This window comes from Harmonia axyridis, chromosome 2, assembly GCF_914767665.1.
Source record: "Harmonia axyridis chromosome 2, icHarAxyr1.1, whole genome shotgun sequence".
Classification (NCBI taxonomy): domain Eukaryota; kingdom Metazoa; phylum Arthropoda; class Insecta; order Coleoptera; family Coccinellidae; genus Harmonia; species Harmonia axyridis.
Window position 1 is genome coordinate 28,842,299 of NC_059502.1, and position 17,314 is coordinate 28,859,612.

At 31.5% G+C, this 17,314-nt stretch overlaps 3 protein-coding genes across 3 annotated transcripts in view; 2 read left to right on the forward strand and 1 right to left on the reverse strand.

Annotated features, from left to right (window-relative positions):
• Positions 1-2,147, reverse strand: part of LOC123674174 (pre-mRNA-splicing factor ATP-dependent RNA helicase PRP16) — a 30,953-nt gene extending 28,806 nt beyond the window's left edge. Inside the window, exons 1-2 of the mRNA XM_045609095.1 lie at positions 1,463-2,147; positions 122-498 (exon numbers count right to left, since the gene is read on the reverse strand). Coding sequence (XP_045465051.1) covers positions 122-498; positions 1,463-2,016 — 931 coding nt within the window. The 5' untranslated portion in view covers positions 2,017-2,147. The remainder of the gene's footprint in view (positions 1-121; positions 499-1,462) is intronic.
• Positions 2,148-2,344: 197 nt separating this feature from the next.
• On the forward strand, positions 2,345-5,250 carry LOC123674179 (probable leucine--tRNA ligase, mitochondrial). Its single transcript, XM_045609099.1, has one exon. The coding sequence runs from the start codon at positions 2,568-2,570 to the stop codon at positions 5,199-5,201; it is 2,634 nt and encodes an 877-aa protein (XP_045465055.1). The 5' UTR covers positions 2,345-2,567; the 3' UTR covers positions 5,202-5,250.
• Positions 5,251-7,060: 1,810 nt separating this feature from the next.
• On the forward strand, positions 7,061-16,920 carry LOC123674180 (WASH complex subunit 5). Its single transcript, XM_045609100.1, has 13 exons — positions 7,061-7,281; positions 7,369-7,471; positions 8,041-8,232; positions 8,325-8,533; positions 9,339-10,434; positions 11,148-11,469; positions 12,169-12,386; positions 12,441-12,670; positions 13,816-13,988; positions 14,073-14,346; positions 15,728-15,936; positions 16,447-16,600; positions 16,661-16,920. The coding sequence occupies exons 1-13, from the start codon at positions 7,160-7,162 to the stop codon at positions 16,815-16,817; spliced, it is 3,459 nt and encodes a 1,152-aa protein (XP_045465056.1). The 5' UTR covers positions 7,061-7,159; the 3' UTR covers positions 16,818-16,920.
• The last annotated feature ends 394 nt before the right edge of the window (positions 16,921-17,314 follow it).

Sequence of the window (17,314 nt, forward strand, 5' to 3'; positions counted from 1 at the left end):
TATTATTACCTATATGTATACAATTAAGTGATCTCTAATTATGCAATTGATGCATGAATGAACAAGTGCTCAAAACCTTCTAACTTCACGTATGTGCTTTCCTAATTGTTTAATTACAAACCTTCATCTATGTTGTACCACTCTCTGTCAATTCTCTTTTGTTCTTCCTCCCAAGCTTCTCTATCTACTGTTGCATCCCATTTGACTTTATCATCTTTAGATACGCCAGGGGTTGCTCCAGATCTTTTTCGATCTTTCATCCAAGAGTTATATCGATGTGCTGGAGTAGGTCTTGGTGTGTCATCATATTTTGATCTCTTACTTTTCCTATCATGATCTCTTTCACTATAGTCATGTTTCCTAGATTGGTGGCTCCTTTCTGACCAATCACCCTCCTTTTTGTAAAGGGATGGTGTAGGATAATCCCAAGCTGATTTTCTTGATTGGTATCCTGTATCCTCTTCTTCCCATGCTGTTTTTGAAACATCACTTTTTACCCTTAAGAAAAAAATAAATTGAAAAAAATTTAGGTAGTACATTCATATGATGAAATTGAGGCTAGCTTATTATTTTTTTTTAATGTTCAATCTTGAAAATATTCCAGCAATTTTTCCCATATTGAAATACTGAAAACAAACTGGACAAATCATTTAGAAATCCTGGAAAAATTTCAACAGCAAATTATTCTTAAACAGTTGAAACATTTCAACAAGAATGGAATACTTTCATTAAGTAACTTTAAGATTTCGATAAATTAAAGCACTCAAAAATATTCAAAAAGAGCACTGATGTGGCTTGTATTTTGCCAATATTTACTTATTGGAATAATAAAAGTGAGATGGATTATAAACTCAGTTGAAAAGAGAAAGATCAATCATAAAAGAATTGAAAGAATGGACTGTCTTGGCATCGTGAGCTTTTGAGTCCTCGTTCATTCATGAGCCTATTGCGCCCTTGCCCAAAACTCTATACATATGAGATGTGATGTATTATGTCATTGTTATCTGTTGGATTATACAGATGAAGAGTTCTGATGACATAATCCTATAGTACATTAATCTGATGACAGCTTAGTTTTCAAAATGTGCATCAAACACAAATTAAAAAACCTTTGGAGAAAGTGTCGTTACTTTAGCTCTCAAATTTAGTACAAAGTACACAAAAAACTTGAATCATTTCACATTCTGTATTTATGAATGTAATAGAGTGGCGTCTGAAAATTACAACATATTAGCACTAACCCCTCCTAAAAAAAGAAGAATATATTTTCTATCAATTTAAAAGTAAACCAATTCAAGTAATGCAAAAACACCGTCCGTACATACAGCAACAAAAGCTAAGACATTTTCAAAATATAATTATTGAATTACAATATTACATAAGGAAAATCTTACCCATAGAAGAATAAAAACTGGGTATTATTACTTGTGTAAAAAGAAAACATATACTTTGAAAAACAAACCTCAGATCAGGAGTACTTGGTTCATCTTTGAAATAGACTTCTCTTCGAGAGCTTTTACGATCAGAACGATCACTGTAATTGAAATTCCTTCTTCTATCACCATCTCTATATTTTCTTCTTTCTTTATCTTCATATTTCTTATCATTTTGGCTTTCTCTTTTCTCATCATATTTACTAGATCTGTGTTTTAATTCCTTTGTTGATGCATATACACCCTTTTCTCTCCATTTACTGGTATCTAATCTATCCAGTAACCTCTTCCTTGCCTGTTCTGTTACACCCCCTGTGTAAGTAGGAGTTTCTGATTGGGGTGCTCGGAAATTTCTACCCTCTGAAGGTTTTTTTAAACTTCCTAAAGTGTTTGAACTTTCAGTATTACTATTAGAACTTTCTTCCTTTTCCCTTCTTTTAGCAGCTGCAAGCTTATCTAAGCCTAACAACGATCTTTGGGGAACTTTGAAGGTTGGTGTAGTATTTTTTGTTTTTACAAAAAGGCCACCTTTCTGATTATTACTTCCTTCCAAAATATGAACATTTTCCTCTTCTTTCGACATTTTCAAATAATTATTTATTGCCTAATTATTGAAATACTTTATCCACACTCATCAATCATTACAGTTTACATATCAAATAAATAAATCAAAAATAATTATAACCTCAATTTAGTCAATTTTATCAACAACAAAAGTTAGTACAGCCTACTGGTGCAGACTGAAACTGCAGAGGGCCAGAACAAGTAATATGATTCAATCACAGACTAACTAGTAATCTGTGATTCTATGCATCATAGTTCATATGATCATAACCTAAACCGGGATAACCTATTAATTATAATCTATAAATATAAAATAAAATATTTTACTTTAGAACTTAGAACACTTTAGAAAATTAATAATGTTCTGTCTACATATATTCTAAGTAATTCACTAATCCTAGACTGGACATCCTGGTTTGACTTTTGATCCTATAAACATGGGATACGATATCCAGTTAAATCAAGAATAACGTACAAAATTATAGATAATTGAGACTGTGTTTCAGCTACAGTGAAATATAATTTAAAAGAAACTTCTTTGGATCCCATAAGTGATTCAACTCTTCCAGAATGCATTTCCTAAGAGTAATATCATCTAAAAAGTTGAAATTACATCAAGGAACATCTGAGAAAGTATTTCTTCGTTCTATTTCTGGATTGAACTTATGGAATAATGAATTAACTAATGATGTTAAACACAAAATAGAGACATTCTGGAAAAATAAATTACCTCCTAGAAAATTTGAAGAAAACAGTACTGATGAAAAATTTTATGTATTATCCATGTTTCCTTATCCTTCAGGTAATTTACATATGGGACATGTTAGAGTATATACGATAAGTGATACGGTTGCACAGTTTCAGAGGATGAACAATAAAAATGTTATACATCCTATTGGTTGGGATGCATTTGGGCTGCCTGCTGAAAATGCAGCTATTAAAAATCAAATAAATCCTCAAGATTGGACAAAACATAATATATCACAAATGAAATCTCAGTTACAGCTATTAGGATGTTGTTTTGACTGGGATAGAGAAATAAATACTTCAGATCCTCAGTATTACAGATGGACACAGGAGCTATTTTTGAAATTATTAGAAAAAGGACTAGTTTATCAAAAAAAAGCTTTAGTCAATTGGGATCCTATAGATTGTACAGTCTTAGCAGATGAGCAGGTTGATGAAAATGGATGCTCCTGGCGGTCAGGTGCTAAAGTTGAAAAAAAAGTATTCAAACAGTGGTTTGTTAAAACCACAAAGTATGCAAAAGATCTTTTGGAAGGACTGAATGATTCTTCACTTAGTGATTGGAGGGATATAATTAAATTACAAAAACATTGGATTGGGGACTGTGATGGTGTAGTTTTTGACTTTAATGTTTCTAATAGCGACGAGTGTATTAGATTGTGGACACCCAACCCTGAATATATACATCATGTGAAATTTATAACAGTAAGACGTGAACATTCTATTTTGAGTCTAAATGATAAATTATCTGATATTGATAAAACTTTTAAACTTGATATGACATTGATTAATCCCTTCACTTCTGAAAATATTCCAATCTATGTTAGTGATGATATAGAATATTTACAAGGCTCAGATTCCTTTACAGGAATTCCAGCTATCTGTGAAAAAGCTAGGTTATTTGCTCAAAAGAACAATATTCTTTATGATGAGATTGAAAGAATAAATTATAGTGAAAGTTTAGATTTAATAAGAAAATCTGTTTGTGATGAAGCAAAAGCAAAAAACATTGGAGGTTATTGGAGTAGTGCAAAGTTAAGGGATTGGCTTATTTCTCGTCAACGATATTGGGGGACCCCAATTCCTATTATTCATTGTGATAAATGTGGAGCACAGCCAGTTCCTAAAGAAGAATTACCAGTTAAGTTGCCATTACTATCCTTCCAGGAGAAAAGGAGTGGCTTACATTTGGCAGAATGTAAGGATTGGGTTAATGCTCCATGTCCAAAGTGTAAAGCTGAAGCTAAAAGGGAAACTGATACCATGGATACTTTTGTTGACAGCTCTTGGTATTATTTACGTTATATAGATCCCCATAATATGAAAGAAATATTCAATAAAGAAAAAGCAGATATGATAAGTCCTGTTGATTTATATATTGGTGGAAAGGAGCATGCAGTCCTTCATTTATATTATGCTAGATTCATGAGTTATTTTTTACATGATATTGGACTGATTCCAGAAAAGGAACCATTTAAAAGATTGTTAGTGCAAGGGATGGTTATGGGTAGAAGTTTTAGGTTGAAGGGTACTGGTAAATATTTACCACCTGACGAAGTAGAGATTTTAGATAGTAAGAAAAATAAAGCAATAGAAAAAAAAACTAGAGCCCCAGTAGTAATGACTTGGGAGAAAATGAGTAAATCAAAACTCAATGGAGTAGAACCATCTGCTATGTTTGAAGAATATGGAGTGGATACTACAAGGTTACTTATTTTGGCAGACGTTGCCCCTACTTCTCATAGAAATTGGAATAGCAACACATTTCCAGGTATAATAAATTGGCAGAAAAGACTGTGGCTAACTGTTCAAGCTTTTCTGAAATATAGAAACAATCCACCAGATGCAATTGACAAAGAGAAAGAGAAGGAATGTGAAGAATATATGTTCGATTCTAGAAATTTTTACATTAAGGGAACTACTTTCAATTACTATATTTCCCAACAACTTAGTGTTGCTGTCTCCAAACAACAAGGTCTCACAAATAGTATCAGAAAAATGCCACCATATGTTTTTGCCAAAAGTTTACAATTTGAGAGAGCATTGGCTGCACAAATTATTTTATTATCTCCAATGGCACCACATTTTGCATCAGAATTATGGAGTGGATTTTTGGAAGCACCTAATCGATTAAATCATTCAAATGAGATTTCTTGGGAGAAATCAGTACTTGATCAACAGTGGCCAGAAGTTGATTATGATTATAACTTAGAACTTTTATGTCAGGTTAATGGCGTTGACAAATGTGAAATTAAATTAGAACGATCATTATTGGATCGAATAACATTAGAGGATGCTTTAGAATTAGCAAAAAAAGAATTGTCCTTGGAATTTGTATTTTCAAAAAAGACTATATTAGATACGTCATTTAGACTTCATAAAGGAATTAAGGGAATACTGAATATTACCATTGAAAAACCAATTGTACAAGAAACTACTGTAAATATAGAAAATTAATTATTTTATACTGTTGAAAAAGTTCTAATTAAAAGTGGAAACTCCTTTATTTCTTGAGTTTTTCCTGTTGTCTTAATTGAATAAAACATGGAGGGATAGAGAAATACTTTACTCCTTAAACAGAGCTATTCAAATAGAAACGTTTGCCACTTTTTTTTATAAATCATAGAATATACTCTAGAATTCTTTTGATATTTTCTTTTCTAACAAGTTTATTATTGAGCAAATCTTATTTTTATGCATTGGATTTATATTACTAGATTCTGAGAATGTTTTATGGCCAGTTGAATATGTTAATAACGATTTTTGAAGTCTGCTTTGTAGTGGTATCGTTCTAATAAACACACTGTTTATTAACCCGTCTATTACGCGCCGGATAATCTTTTATGAGCACTCGTCTCAGAACCGATTGGACGATTCGAATATCCTATTTCATTTAAAGTGATAAAGTAAGTGCGTTTTCACTTCAATACAATAAGAATCACCCGATTACCCCACTGCGGTTCTCCACACTCTCCGCTTCACTTTAATTCTACCCTTAAGTTCGTTTTCTAGATAATCTCAATTTATACTTATTTATATATTGGGGTATTTCTCCCAAATTTGTGGGATTTTTGGACCCTCAAAGGAAATTTGGGGGATTATAATTCTTGGGGTATTTTTTGGGGGTTTTAGTTATTCCACTGGGGATTTTTGGAGGAAAAGTATTCAAATTTTATATTATTATGTCGAATTATTAGCTTAATTTCATTACTACCTATTTATCAATAGAAATACTACTCTCGAACAAAATTGTGAATAAACAAATATTAAGCATGTCGATTTCTAAAGTCAGATGTTTATATTGCTTCCTACCTCTCCGGAGTAGCATAATTGCATATTTTTTATGACCGGGTATTACTAGCATCAGTCGGCAACTTTGAAAGCTCTAGGAAGTATTTTTGTAGGACGTGTTCAACCATAATATTCGATACAAATAAATAATAATATTTCTTTGTATCATTATTGTTTTCAACTACTACGACTATTAGAAAATATTCGAGAAAGATGTAAATTTCCCTTGATGGAATTATGTAAACGAATTCAGTGTAGACTGCCGAACTAACGCTAAGCTATTCTGAATAATAATAGTTCGGAAAATAGTTCTGCCCTAGACATATTTTCAGATATAAATGTTTTCAGTGTCTAATAGCCATTTTTTAAGTATTTTTTGTATCAAGAGTAATTAAATATTTATTTTATTATATTCTGTATACATGCATTAAGACCTTTCATTAATCAAAAATTAATTGATATTATAATTATTGTAAGGTGAAATTTGATTTCAGGGTTAATACTTAATATATTTATTGTTTGTTATAGAATTGTCATATGAGGCAACGTTTCGGGCAGTGCCTTTTTTCAAGCCTGTGAAATATATAAAAAAATCCTTAATAAAACATCACAATGTAACTAACAATAAACGGACAAGTATGTAATATATCTATATTACATACTTGTTCACAGGCTTGAAAAAGGGCACTGCCCGAAACGTTGCCTCATATGACAATTCTATAATAAAAAATAAATATATTAAGTATTAACCCTGAAATCAAATTTCACCTTACAATTAAAAGTGAACAGGGTAAATAATAAATCAATAAATTATAATTATTAACGTTCAGTAATGTTACAAATCAACATAAGAAAACATGGGGGATTTTTCGAAAAATATCATGATTTTGGGGGTTTTTTGGGCATCATTTGGGGTATTTTCAATGAAGCAACATGGAAACCCTGCCAGTCGCAGCTCGCTGTCCAATTCTAGTAGTTCATCTGTAGTCCCTTTTATCTAATTTTTTATATATTAGTTCGTTTGTTTTTGACAAGCGGATACTGAACAACATAACCTAAGCAATAATAGTAAATTATTATTTGAGATTTTTGTTATTATATTAGTTAGAATTAATTCAACGAATATGCCAGAATTTTTAGCAGAGAATAATCTCTGCGGGCAAACTATTCTCAATCTGGTGTCTGGTGGTAATGCAATTATAGCGGAGTTACTCCGCTTAAAAGATAACATTCCAAAACTCTATATGTAGGTTTTCTAATAAATTTTAAAAAGATAATAAAAATAATCAAGGATGATGTATTATAATAATTGAATAAAAAACTTTTTTTCCAGAACAGAGTCCAAAGTAGAGATACAGAAATATCAAGATATTATTATGGATTTTTCCTATTTCAATATAAGTGAAACACAAGAATCTAAGATTCGTAATAATGAGGTGATTATTTCTTAACAATATTAACTGTTGTGTATTCATTCTGGAAATGATTTAACGAAGATTTCAATGAATTGAATAGTAGTCCACTATGAAACGATTCATATAGACATATATTGATTGCCCATCTTTGTACTAATAGAGTTTGAATATTCTGAGGGGTTGGTCATATCTATTGCAGTAATGAAATCAATTGAACTCATAAAAACCCTGTTCACTTATTTAAAGTGATAATAATAAAATTATAGAAAATCTCAAAAAAATGTAATTCGATGATAATTCTCAAATGAAAAACTTCCAGTCAAGAAAGTACAGAGAATTAAGCATTTAACTTTGAGTATATTGTCAAAATTTTTATTTGTTGTTGATTCGATTATTCGTTGGCTTAACTGTACTATTTACAAAGGAACCTTTTTGAAAATTCTACAATAAATTTGGATGAGTAATATATGTGTTTCAGTCAGCCCTTCCCACTTTCAATTAGTATATTTATAGAGAACAGGGCAAAACAAATCAATTGTTGCAAATCAGAAAATATTATATGTATATATTGTGGACTAATTGTGTTTCAGACTTTACGAGATTTGGATGAGGAATTTAGAGATAATCACATTGACATTATAACACGTTTTTATGAGCTTTTTGAAAGTATTCATTCTTACATCAATGATTTGAATCAGTTTTTGGAGGATATAGAAGAGGGAATTCACATTCATCAATCATTAGAAACAATATTTGCTGATATTGAAGGAAAACAGTTATTGGTGAGAAGCAAACTTATTTATTTCAGATCATTCAATGGAAATAATGATCTGATGCTTTAAAATATGTAAATATATATACTTCAATTTTTCAGTGTGAATCCTTATTCCTTTATGGATTAATGTTGTTATTTGTTGATGCACATATTAAAGGAATTGTTAGGGAAAAATTATTGGCATCGTATTATCGATATACACCACAAAGTAGTAATGCTCGTAGTAATATTGACGACGTATGTAAGCTTTTTAGAGATACAGGATTTCATAGCAAAAGAGTGAATAACTACCCAGAAGACTATTTCAGGTATGTGCTGAATAAATCTTTCTGTCATATTTTTTAAAATTAATTACTTTATTACTTGTATCTGAAAATTAATGGATTCTTGAAATTTATATTGAATTTTTTTGTTGACCTACTTTGGATTTGGAGGTAAAAGGAAGCATTATTTATATTATTATTTTTGTCAGCAGTCATAATACACAATCTGTGAGCAAATTGGATCACAATCCTTTGAAATAATGTTAAAAATTTCTCTTCATCATGATATTTCTAAGTATTCCATTGGGTAAACTGACCATAGTTTCCATTTTAGTTTTAAGTTGATTATCCAATAATATTGATCATAATTGTCAATTTTTGTGGACATAATGAATACTACTTAATTATACATATAGATTGACACTTTTGTACTATGGCTACATTTGATTTTTTTGTGCATCCTCAATTTTATATTTCATATGTTAATATGCACTGGTATTTGATGAATTTGCTCCTTACTTGATTGAAATTCATTATAAATAAAATAATAAAACAAAGTAATTTCTATTGATCTGATCTTAGAAAAGGAAATTACTCGGTTATTGATTAATATTATTATTATTTAGTATTTTATTTATATGTCATGAATAAAACAAAGTAATTTCCATTATAATCTCAGATAAGTGGGAATAACTTTGTTTTATTATTTTATGTTAATATTTACGTGATGATATTGGATAGTGATAGTGGATGTTTTTACTTCTTTCTTTACTCAACTGGCAATTGTATGAAAAATAATATTTCTACCATATCCGTACTTTATGTCTTTTACTCTTATTTTGAATTTCAGGAGAATCAAAATAAACTCGACGTTTGTAGATATGGTTATCGGGCGTTTGAGAACTGATGATGTATATGGACAATTACCATTATACCCACTTCCCAAATATCGTAGTACTGCTTTAAGTAATCAAGCCGCAATGCTTTTTGTTTGCTTGTATTTTGCTCCAGATATAATTCATTCTCAAACAGCAGTGATGAGGGAAATAGTTGATAAGTATTTTCCGGATAACTGGGTTATATCTATTTATATGGGTTATACTGTTGATTTGGTAGAAGCATGGGATGCTTTCAAAGCCGCTAGATTGGCCTTGAATAATACATTGGAAACGGTTAACATAAGAAATGTCTGCAAAGATTATGCTACTAATACTCCAGTTGCATTGAAAAAATGCATGAGAATGTTAACCGAAGGTACTATAACCAAAGAAATGGTACTCAAGGATATGAATAATATTGTTTCTTTATTACGTGAATGTAATGTGATACTTAGATGGCTCATGCTACATACTCACATCAAACCAGGGAAAGTAGAAAAAAATAAACGTTCCAGACAAATTAGGGAAATGATTATCTTGGAAACTAAGTATGATCAGGTACAAACGTTTAGATTGTTATTGAATACAGCTCAACTAGAATTAACTGTGAAAGAATTATTCAAGAATATCTTGAGTGAAAAAGAGAAGCAGTGGAATGAATTGAAGATTGAAAGTTATAAAAACACTATAGAATTATCTGAAGCATTCAGTGGAAATAAGCCATTATCTCGAATAACTAAGAATAAAAATTTGGAGAAATGGTTCTTGGAAATATCAAAACAAATAGATTCTTTGTTGATTGAAGATGCAAATTCTTCTAGAAAAATAGTTCAGTTAATTCAAGCCCTAGAAGAAGTTCAAACATTTCATCAGCTGGAATCAAACATGCAAATAATTCAAATTTTAGGGGAAATAAAACAATACCTCAATCAGATGATTCAAACAATGAGCATTAAAGAAGATAATTTGATTACAATACAAGTTTTAGGAGACTTAAGTTTTGCCTGGGATCTAATTGACTCTTACACTCCTATAATGCAACTTGGAATCAAAAAAGATCCTACACTGGTGAGAAGAATTATTCTTGTACATTCATATCAAGATCTAATTTTTATAATGTTCGCGATAGAATGAGTAAATGAACATTTTACAATATGATTTTCAAGATATCAATAACAAGACTTCATCTTAGGTAGACTTGTTTTAAGAATCTGAATAATATAATATAAATAACTTATCAGAAAATTGTTTAATTACAATGTCCATCGATAATTTATTCAGTAAACATGAAACTAGAATTTCTTTCAATTGAAACAAAATTGAAATCAAATATATTCTTCATTTTTTTCTTGAGCTGAAAATTATTTTGCTATTTTTGGTTTCAACGCTCAGAGGCATAAAACTATCATAGCAAATAATTTCGGTTTTCAATTCATTGAGACTTTTAAAAAATAATGTTTCAAACCCCCCTGAAATTCTCAGTTTACATTTTAGAATGTAATGAAAACACTATCTGCCTGCCATCCAGAGCTTTTCTTGAGAACTATAAGCTATTTATTGGCTTGAAATTTGATTTAAATTCAGTTGTTATTATATATTACGGTACAAATATAGTGGAGCTGGAAGGACGATTCAAATATTCTACTCTATTTTAAGTGAAAACGCACTATTGGTATGTGCGTTTTCACTTTAAAAAGTAGGATATTTGAGTCGCCCTCTTACCTCGCCGCGTGCTCTTAGAGGAAATCATGAACTGTAGGGTAAAAACTTTTTTCTTATAGGTTAATAAATTGAGGGCCATTTTCCTGAAACTCGCCTCTGCTATGGAAATACCTTTACTGAGGATAAATCAAGCTCATAGTAAGGATTTGATATCTGTTTCTGAGTATTACAGTGGAGAACTTGAGATATATGTGAGGAAAGTTTTACAAATAATTCCTATGATGATGTTTGAGAAGATGTCCAGAATAATTGAAATGCAGACAAAAGTTTTAAAAGAATTACCAACAAGATTGGACAAAGATAAATTGAAGGATTATGCACAATTAGATGAGAGATTTGAGTTTGCTGAACTCACACATTCAATATCCGTTTTCAGCCAAGGTAATACTGTCATTTATTATTTCAGGGCACATTACCTAAAAGAAATATTTCACACATAAAAAAAGGATATTTTAAAAATCTGAAATTAACATTTTTATATAAATTGCTGTGACTAAAGACCTAGTATACTCCTATGCCTATGCCTTATGCCACTATAGTTGAAATATCTTAGAATTAATCTCTTCATTGAATTTAATACTTTTTCTTTAGTTTAGCTTTGATAGCTCAAGAAAGTGTTCTCGGACTGATATTGTATAGCCTCAACTGTTTTTTTACGTAGAATGTTTTTTTCCTGTACTCATAAAAATATAAATATTTTTATATTATCTTATATTTAAATATTGAATGAAGAAAGAAAGAAAATTCCTAGCAAGAATATTATCTTCATATTATGTTCTTTCCATTATGAAAGAAGCTCTTTCCATATTGGCAAATTTACATTGATTTAAGTATTGTATAGAAAGTTATATATAATTGTATACTAAAAATCATTGTAAGTTGGCTAATAACAAAAGTACTTACTTCATAATGGAAAGTAGCTAGCGATTTTCTTTCTTAGTACATATCAGTATTAGTAATATCTGTATTCACATTCACTCCCTCCAAAATTTAAGATTTTCAGTTTACTGAACAACTATAACTTCAATTTACTGATCATTTCATGAACTTGAAATTTAATTTTTATATTTTATGTTCAAGGTATGCGTATGATGAAAAAAACCTTGGTTGGGGTAGTTTTTCTTGATCCAAAAAAGATATTAGAGGATGGAATAAGAAACGAATTGGTGCAACACATTTCCAAAGCTCTACATGAAGAATTGATTTTCAGTCCTAAATCTAAAACTGAATTGGAACAGAAACTGAAAATTTTGGGTAATATCATGGAAGGACATAAAAGATCTTTTGAGTATATTCAGGTATTTGAACTATAAAAAAAGAAAAATACTCCAAAATTAATTTTGTTGCTTCAGGATTATATCAACTTGAATGGTTTGAAAATATGGCAGGAAGAAATAACAAGGATTATAAACTATAACGTAGAACAAGAATGTAACAGATTTCTGAGGGCAAAAGTACATGCCTGGGAAAGTCAGTATCAGAGCAGAATAATTCCTATACCTTTCTACCAGCAAACTGATCTGATAAGTGAAAATTTCATTGGTAGATTAGCTTGGGAAATAATTAAAGTTACTGATCCGAGGTAATTGTTTCCAAAACCTGAATAGAGTATGACATCAATTCAATAAACTCTCCCTGGTAATGTTTCTTTTATTCAGTACTATGATGTTCGAATGGAATTTGCTTCAATTAACGTTCGAGAATTGGAGCAAATGATAGCCCGTTTCGCCTTCGGCAAAGTAGATACTAAATTTTTTAATGGACAATTTGCGGCAATCGCAATGCTTCAAAAATGGTACTGGTTGCATCTGTTTAGTCGCAGCGATTATTTGGTCGTATATGTGGGTATTTGTATTTCATTTTTGCGACTGAACGATCGCGCGACAGAAAATTTCAAACTGATGCAATCAATTCAATTTTTGAAGCAACGCGATTGTCAAAAATTGGAATGAATCAAACGGACAGGAATAAACCTGCACGCACTTGCGACAATTCAATCTTGATTCAGTTGCTTCCGAAGTTCGAACGTTCTTTCTGTGAGTGTGAAATATTTTAGGTTATCATAAATTTGCCGCAAGTGCGCGCATGAAACATTATCAAATTACCTACTTGATGATTATCAGTTGCGCAACAAGAATACGCATGTGCGCGTCTAACCTTACAAGATTACAAATTTTTGAAAACTATCTTATAATGTTCAGAAACGAATATTTTTCAGGAATAACATCTTTTGGCATATAATAAAGTTTTAGTACGCAAAAATGACATTTAAGTTTTCAGATTTAAAATTCGCACCAAAACGCGTGAAAGTGTCATGGCGTCGCTAGTGACGTCAGCTTGTAGCCTTTGACCAGGATACGCTAGAACGGACCAAATATCCCGACCCGATCGATGATTCGGGTATCTTCGTGAATCGGTTGCGTCGTACTTCCTCAAGTTACCGAGCTCTGTCAAATCTGCAACTGAGGTAAGTACTACTGGCTTACTATCCTTTCCTTATACTATGGTACTAGTCATGACAGTTACTTTCCATATAGGATCTTTGGGAGTACTGTAACTGATGAGCTTTGGGTCCGAATATTTGGTCCGTTCTAGCGTATCCTAACTAGTACTACATGACGTCATTCGCTCTGATTGGTGTTCAACATAGCATGGCGGATATACGAATTTTGTAATATTTATGACTTCTTATTACTTGGATAGTGTATTTTCTTTCTATCGTTTCAGGAGTACTCTATACCTTGATCAAAGTACTACTTGGTATGAAACAAAAAGTCATAAACCAGTGTTGAACAGGCAGCTTTTTGGTTTACTTACAAAGGCAATTGAAATTTCTGGAGTGGTAGGATTAGATAGATTGTTTTCATTTATGATAATCACTAATTTGCAGAAGATAAAAGGTATTAAGAAAAATCATAGCTATAAGAAAGATATACTGAATTAAACTTCAATTGGAGTTCAGTTCATTGCAATGTTTATTTCAGGCTTCCTTCAAAACAAGAATGAGAAGCAACCGACTTGGTATTCTATAATTTCCACTGTACAAAAAGATATCAAATCTGCTGGCGAAGCCCAATGTACATCCAAGTTCTATCAGAACTGTGTCAATCGGACAACAAAACTTTGGCCAGAATTTCTTGATAGTATTTTAATAATAGGTCAGTTACAGTTAGCAAGACAATTGATAGCATTCCATCTAAATCTATTAGCCAAATTCAATGCTAGGAATTTAGAAGCTGCACTTCAATCCCTTAGCAAGTAAGTAATTTGTGTGTTTAGTTTATATTCTCCTTAAGTTAATTTTTGGTGGTGGAATCTTGACTACTGTTTTACTGACTTTTGATCAATAATGATCTGTTTTTAACATATTTCCCTTTTTACTCGGCATAACTTTCTAATCCAAATCATAATATTCAAGAGATAAATAACATTTGAATACTTGGTTTGGTTTGAATATGTAGTATAAAAGGATGGTAAATCAGAATAACCTTTGAGATTGCTTCATTCATCCTGAAAAGTGAAGGAATCCCGGAGACTGAGAAGTGCGGATCAGATAAACTTTGACAGATCACGAGAATGCCACGTGGTATAAACCTCCCTTCTTAAGGAACTCGACTGCGGCATTCGAGATCTGAATTACCAGATGGACGGACAGAATCGAATTTGAAGATGGATTCGTCATCAAAGTCCGGCCTATTCGTTTGAGACCATTTTCGGCTTGAAATTCGAAAATTGAAGACTTCTTCTAAATAGTGTCAGTCCGTTATCGGATAAAGCAGTTCATTCTGGCTATTCTGACCTCATTTACCGTTGCCTGGTAAAGCCCAACTGTTGTTGTTGAGAAACAAACTCTTACATTTCTAAGCCGTGAAATTCTTCTCCTTCCCAGAACTCTTTCTTCCTCGGCCTTGCCCTCTGCAATATCAGCTGGAGTAGACCATATCTTGACTCATTCCGCATGATGTCGCCCAAACACTCCAGTTTACTTTTATTCAGGGTATTGAAAATAGTTATGTGTTCTGTTAAACTGTTTTGGAGCATTCTTCTGTACATTCACATCATAGAGTGCTTCAAGTTTTTGACACGAAGCTTCCGTATCGTCAATGACTCCACTTCATACAAAAGTACCGGAAAGACATAACACTTTAGTAGTCTTATTTTAGATTCCTTGTTCAGGTCGTGATTACAGACATTGTGGCGAAACGATGGAGCGGTCGGTTTAGAGAACAAGCGCTAAAATAAATAGTACGCTGTTTTACCCATATTATGCACGCATGTAAAAAATAATATTTTCAAGATGAATACAAAGTTTCATGGTGATCACGTCATCAGAACAATAGAAAATTCAAGGAGAATATCGAAAGATACATAATTTTTCCGACTTGGTTGAAATTTAATTTGTGTATGTACACATTGTGAAAAAATCACCCAAATTTCTGGAGGATCGTATCATAACCTCACATTGTGAAAAAATCACCCAAATTTCTGGAGGATCGTATCATAACCTCAAATTACATCTCATAGTGTCTCCAAATAGTCCAAATTCTGTGGCCTTTAAAGGCGCATAAATGAACTCTCAAAGTCCTGAATCTGTTCAATGTTTTTCTCTGTGTTTTTTACATTGTTTCTATTATTTCAGGGCGCTTTTATGGGATATTAACTATAATAAGGATTGGACTCCGAATGAAAAACTACTGCTTAATTTATCCCATTACTTCGATTATGCTGGAATCAATAATCCTTTCAATAAAATATATATCACATCTTCTTCTCATCTGGATTATACGATTACACTATTTATCTTTTTCATATCCTACAATATGAAATTATTTCATCCTGGAATAATAGGTAATAATTATAATTGTTGTTTTGAATTTGATGATGGAATATGAGTTAGATAGTTATTTAGGGTGTTTCCATCATCTGTGCGATTGGTTGTTTTCGACGTTTCGGCTACATGTTTCTGTAGACTAGTGGTCAGAGTGAAGGGACTGCAATCGATACGACTAAAGTTCAAACCCCAATACCCTCATACGAACTCTAAAAAAATATAGTGCTTACAAGTCCAGACCTCAGGAAGAAAAATTTCTTTCCTCTGAGGTCCATACAGACCAAGTTTGCCAAACCGTTCTTCTCAGAACCAAACAATTGGTCCTTCTCAGGGCTAACACTCTGAAGACGTCAGGTGAATACTTGCCGAAACGTCGGAAACAACCATCGAGATAGAATTCTATCTCGATGGAAACAACCAACCGCACAGATGATGGAAACAACCCAAATAACTATCTAACAGCTAATAATTATATGATGAATTAATTGAGTTTTATTATAATATCTTTGGATTTTCTGCAATTTCAGGGAACTTGGGTAAACGAACTGCGGACCAGTTGGATGGGTATTGCTTTTGTCTTGGTGTTCATACAGTTTTGAAACAGTTCCATAATTCTTTGAATGACCATTTCATTAAATTAGTCTCGAAATATAGTATGGATTTGTTATCAAATCATAAAAGGTTAATATATTCATTCTTCTCTTATTTCAAGTATTATGAGGTTTATGTTGTAATTTTCAGATCCAAAAATCCTGAGTTATGTGTGGAAGCAATAAGTGCTATGAATTTCTTGCAAACTTATTCGAAATTCAGTGAAGCATCTGCTAAATCTTTTAAAACTCATTTTCCTGAAGAAATACTACATTTGGAGCTCACTCCTGTTCTGCTGAATATTTAGTCTAGGTAAAAACTGTATACCTTATATTTTTGAAAATTGAACTATAATTATACTATTATATTTATATTTTTGTTATAATATATACATATATACGTGCTATTAATTATAATTTGTTTGTATATAACAAATATTTCTCCCTTACTCGTAAATTTAGTTGATAGTTGAAAATTGGCGTATTTCATCTGTCTCTACAAAAACCCACTTTTTCCACTCCAAAACTTAATTAATCGTTAATGGCATGTCTTCTACTCATTAATTCCTTCTTCCAATACAATCCAGATGGGTTTAAACTATAAAGCCATTATCAGTTAGGAAAAAAGCATTTTCAAAATCACTTTAAATTTAGTTCATTTCTTTATATTGATTCAAATGAATATATTGAGGAATTAATACCGTCGTAGCACTTATACCATAAAGTTCTCAAATTGAAAATTTTTTATAGGAAGGTGATCCAAGAATTGATATTTTCCGAGTTATATGCAAAAAACTGACAAAAA

Bases quoted from the DNA above. Each gene is read 5' to 3' on its own strand.
- LOC123674180 (XM_045609100.1), top strand. From the start codon at position 7,160: ATGCCAGAATTTTTAGCAGAGAATAATCTCTGCGGGCAAACTATTCTC. The intron at 13,989-14,072 runs GTATTAAGAAAA...TGTTTATTTCAG, and splicing joins TAATTTGCAGAAGATAAAAG to GCTTCCTTCAAAACAAGAAT. The intron at 15,937-16,446 runs GTAATAATTATA...CTGCAATTTCAG, and splicing joins ATTTCATCCTGGAATAATAG to GGAACTTGGGTAAACGAACT.
- LOC123674179 (XM_045609099.1), top strand. From the start codon at position 2,568: ATGCATTTCCTAAGAGTAATATCATCTAAAAAGTTGAAATTACATCAA.